A 4,623-nucleotide genomic window follows, 5' to 3' on the forward strand; every position below is an offset into this window, starting at 1 on the left:
CACACACACATACACACAGGGAAAGTTGTCGCATTTTTTCAAGGTTTTTTTGTTCAAGTTTTTGTTGCGTTATCCAAACTTTTTCGCTCTTTTTTTCAACTTTTTTGTGTCTTTTTTTTGGCTTTTTATCATTTTTTTTTCTTGATTACTCTGTTTTTGCGATCATTGGCAGCCGAAATCATGATCACAATTAAAAATGTTATTAACTGTAACAGCTTCACATGGACACAAAGATTAAACATTAAACCTCGTCGTTATGGGACAATAATTACGTTAAACCCCCCCCCCCACTCTCGTGTAATATTGTTTAAATATGTTTATTTCTCTTCATGTTTCATTTGAATTTTCTCCTTAATGGTATTCTTTAACATAAAAACAGATGTAATATTAAGCTGCAGATATTTACCTGAACCTGCCATCGTGCGTACAATGAGGGATGTCACCTTGTTGCTTGGCAACAGCGACGCCCCTTAGCAACTCACATTGGCTCTCTGACTCCAGCTGGTACTCTGCACGACAAGACAGGAAACAGAGATCATCAACACAGAGCAACACAGGATGACTCGCCCACACGTTCACGGGTATTTTTGAAAAGAGGGTTTTTAAAGATTTATGTCTTCAGCAGGAACCAATGGGGTTGAAGCTAAGAGACACAGACAGGAAGTGAGACAGTGTTGAGAGACGGAGTATCATGTTGGTTTGAGTCTATGGTCCCTATCTTGCACCCGGCACAGCGCAAAGCCCGACCCAAGTGTCCAGCGCCCACGTCGTTTAAATAGCAAATGCACCTGCGCCCATCTGTGGCCCATGGGTGTGCTGGTCTTACAGGGAGGTGTGTTCAGGTGCATTCTGGGTGTGCTGGTCTTACAGGGAGGTGTGTTCAGGTGCATTCTGGGTGTGCTGGTCTTACAGGGAGGTGTGTTCAGGTGCATTCTGGGTGTGCTGGTCTTACAGGGAGGTGTGTTCAGGTGCATTCTGGGCGTGCTGGTCTTACAGGGAGGTGTGTTCAGGTGCATTCTGGGCGTGCTGGTCTTACAGGGAGGTGTGTTCAGGTGCATTCTGGGTGTGCTGGTCTTACAGGGAGGTGTGTTCAGGTGCATTCTGGGTGTGCTGGTCTTACAGGGAGGTGTGTTCAGGTGCATTCTGGGCGTGCTGGTCTTACAGGGAGGTGTGTTCAGGTGCATTCTGGGCGTGCTGGTCTTACAGGGAGGTGTGTTCAGGTGCATTCTGGGCGTGCTGGTCTTACAGGGAGGTGTGTTCAGGTGCATTCTGGGCGTGCTGGTCTTACAGGGAGGTGTGTTCAGGTGCATTCTGGGCGTGCTGGTCTTACAGGGAGGTGTGTTCAGGTGCATTCTGGGCATGCTGGTCTTACAGGGAGGTGTGTTCAGGTGCATTCTGGGCGTATTGCTATCTTGAGGCAGCGGGAAGTGATGGCGCCATTGACCAACAAAAACCTGGTCTAAAGTCAATAACGCAGCATTTCATTGTTATTTTAACAGAGCATTAGTAAAATGCTCCTAGGCTCGTGCACAGCACGCACACACTATGCTTGTTACACACACAGGGACGCACAGCAGCACACACACATTTTGAACCATGTTCCCGGCGCCAGGCTCTCCACGCCATTCGCTTAGATCGTTAAAATAGGGCCCTAAGGGCGTTTTTACACGTTTTAGCCCTGCAAAAGAACTCAGACCTATTATTAGTCAGTATTTTTTTCGCACATCTGAACACTACAAAACCGTACTCTGACCTCCTCGGATGATGGTCATCTTTTAATTAAACTAATTTTGTGAACGCCATAAGAACTGAGTCCCTTTTCCTGTTGGACTAGATGTGAAGACACAGGGGTCAGGTCTGCTTTCTGTCCCCAGAGTCAGAACTAAACACGGAGGAGCAGTGTTCAATTTTTATGCTCCACATATCTGGAACTAACTCTCAGAAAACTGCAGGTCTGCTGAAACTCTCACTTCTTTTAAATCAAGGCTGAAGACTTTTCATTAAATAATGTCTTACACTGCATTGTAACTTTTATTCTTGTATTTCATACCTGTCGTATTCTATTTCAGCTGTTTGTTCTATATTCTCTTAATTAATGTTCTTAAATGTTTTCAACTACTCTGTAATGTTGCCTTGAATATGAGATTTGTGAACAACAAGAAAAATATAGAATAACGTCAAGACTTCAATGAGGTTGCAGAGAACTAATAGAAAAAGATAAACAGACAGACAGACAGATAGATACACAAAGAGACAGACAGACAGACAGACAGAGAGAGAGAGAGAGAGAGAGAGAGAGAGACAGACAGACAGACAGACAGACAGACAGACAGACAGACAGACAGACAGGCAGGCAGGCAGACAGACAGACAGACAGGCAGGCAGGCAGATAGATACACAAAGAGACAGACAGCCAGAGAGAGACAGAGACAGGCAGACAGACAGACCTACAGACAGACAGACACACAAAGAGACAGACAGACAGACACACACACACACACACACACACACACACACACAATCTGACGGACAGACAGACACACAAAGAGACAGACACACACAGACAGACACACACAGACAGACACACAGACAGACAGACACACACACACAGACAGACAGACACACACAATCTGATGGACAGACAGACAGACACACACAGAGAGACAGACAGATGACAGACCTACAGACAGACAGACACACAGACAGACATACAAAGAGACAGACAGACAGACAGACACAGAGACAGAGAGACAGACAGACAGACAGACAGGCAGGCAGACAGACAGATAGATACACAAAGAGACAGACAGCCAGAGAGAGAGAGAGACAGGCAGACAGACAGACCTACAGACAGACAGACACACAAAGAGACAGACAGACACACACACACACACACACACAATCTGACGGACAGACAGACACACAAAGAGACAGACACACACAGACAGACACACGGACAGACAGACAGACCTACAGACAGACACACACAGACAGACACACAGACAGACACACACACACACACACACACAGACAGACAGACAGACAGACACACACAATCTGACGGACAGACAGACAGACACACAAAGAGACAGACACACACAGAGAGACAGACAGACAACAGACCTACAGACAGACAGACACACAAAGACAGAAAGAGACAGACAGACACACAGACAGACAGACATACAAAGAGACAGACAGACAGACACAGAGACAGAGAGACAGACAGACAGGTGTGTTTACCTGAAGCTTTTCCCTGCAGCAGCGCAGGGCAGCAGGCCAGGATGCAGGCGATGCGGAGCAGCCGGGCCATTGTCTCCGTGGTGACAGACTGAGGATCGCCTCCTCTTTATAAAGCTGCAGACCTGCTGAGTCACCGTGACCTTCATCCCTCCTCTTCCCCGTCCTCGTCTGTTCATCGCGGCGGAACTGGGAGTCCTCCACCGCCACTCAGGAGGCGGCCAGCGGGCCGTGGAGCCCTCTGATTGGACGAGAGGGTCTCTGAAACACAGGTGTGACGTCTGTTATTCTCATTCCTGCACTTTGAAGCGAAACACTCTCACCTGAGGAGCAGGGACCATATTACAGAAAACCTTCTATTTTAAGATACAAAAGCAAATCCTGACTAATTTTAGGAATCATATCTTATCTCAGGTTAGGAAATCTAATACTCAATCCAACATCGTTCATCAGTGTCTTTCTCAACATTCAACTAAAACATTAAATCAACTCATTAAAAAAAGTAAGGATGGCAGTTTGGGACTGAAATATTTCCTGTTGCCTCATGTTTCTGAAACGGCCTCTTTGTATGATGTCCTTTTGTGTTCTTTAACCCCCCCCCCAACAATGCAGTCATCATAATCCAATTCCAGTTTGTGTATTTGCCGGCTGACTGGGGTGGGGGTGGTGGCCTATCTGCGTCACACCCTTGTGTTGACTTTGGGTCAAATTGACCCATTTTCAATTTTTGTTTTATATCAGAAAATATGGAACGTAGAAATAAGCGCTGAATAACTATAGCTAATAGCTAAATTAACTTTTAATGTATGTGCACTGAATAAAACTAAGAAAATGCACCAGCGGATGTTTTTCCTTAGGAAACTAAACACTTTTAGATTAGACAGACACATCCTTGTAATGTTTTACAAAAGTATCCTCCAGAGTGTTCTGTCTTTTGGTCTTATCTGTGTGTTTGGTAACATGCATGTTAAGGACCAAAAGAGATTGCAGCGATTGATCAAGATGGCCAGTAGGATCATCGGAATTGACCAGGTGTCGGCAGCTCAGTTGTACAATGAGCTTATCTTAAAAAAGACTGACCAAATCCTTAATGACCCTACTCACCCTCTTCACCATAAATTTATGAGAAGCAATAGGTCAACTGGTAGAATTTTACAACAGAGAATTAGAACAGAAAGGTACAATAAATCATTTGTGCCTACAGCGATCAGACTGTATAATGACCAAGCACATCACAGGCACTTTAATTCCGCACTGGCACTTTAACTGGATGGTAGATCTTAATTTTTCTTATTATTTTTAAAATGTTTAGCTACCTGATGATAATTTTATAGTTTTTTTTTCTTTTTGTATCGTAAATGTCAGACGTCGGATTGTCTTTGT

At 44.8% G+C, this 4,623-nt stretch overlaps 1 protein-coding gene across 1 annotated transcript in view; it reads right to left on the reverse strand.

Moving 5' to 3' along the window:
- Positions 1-3,427, reverse strand: part of tg (thyroglobulin) — a 53,152-nt gene extending 49,725 nt beyond the window's left edge. Inside the window, exons 1-2 of the mRNA XM_036006347.1 lie at positions 3,244-3,427; positions 407-509 (exon numbers count right to left, since the gene is read on the reverse strand). Of these exons, the coding sequence (XP_035862240.1) occupies positions 407-509; positions 3,244-3,313 (173 nt within the window). The 5' untranslated portion in view covers positions 3,314-3,427. The remainder of the gene's footprint in view (positions 1-406; positions 510-3,243) is intronic.
- Between the last annotated feature and the right edge of the window lie 1,196 nt (positions 3,428-4,623).

The sequence above is a fragment of the Sander lucioperca genome, chromosome 10 (assembly GCF_008315115.2).
Source record: "Sander lucioperca isolate FBNREF2018 chromosome 10, SLUC_FBN_1.2, whole genome shotgun sequence".
Classification (NCBI taxonomy): domain Eukaryota; kingdom Metazoa; phylum Chordata; class Actinopteri; order Perciformes; family Percidae; genus Sander; species Sander lucioperca.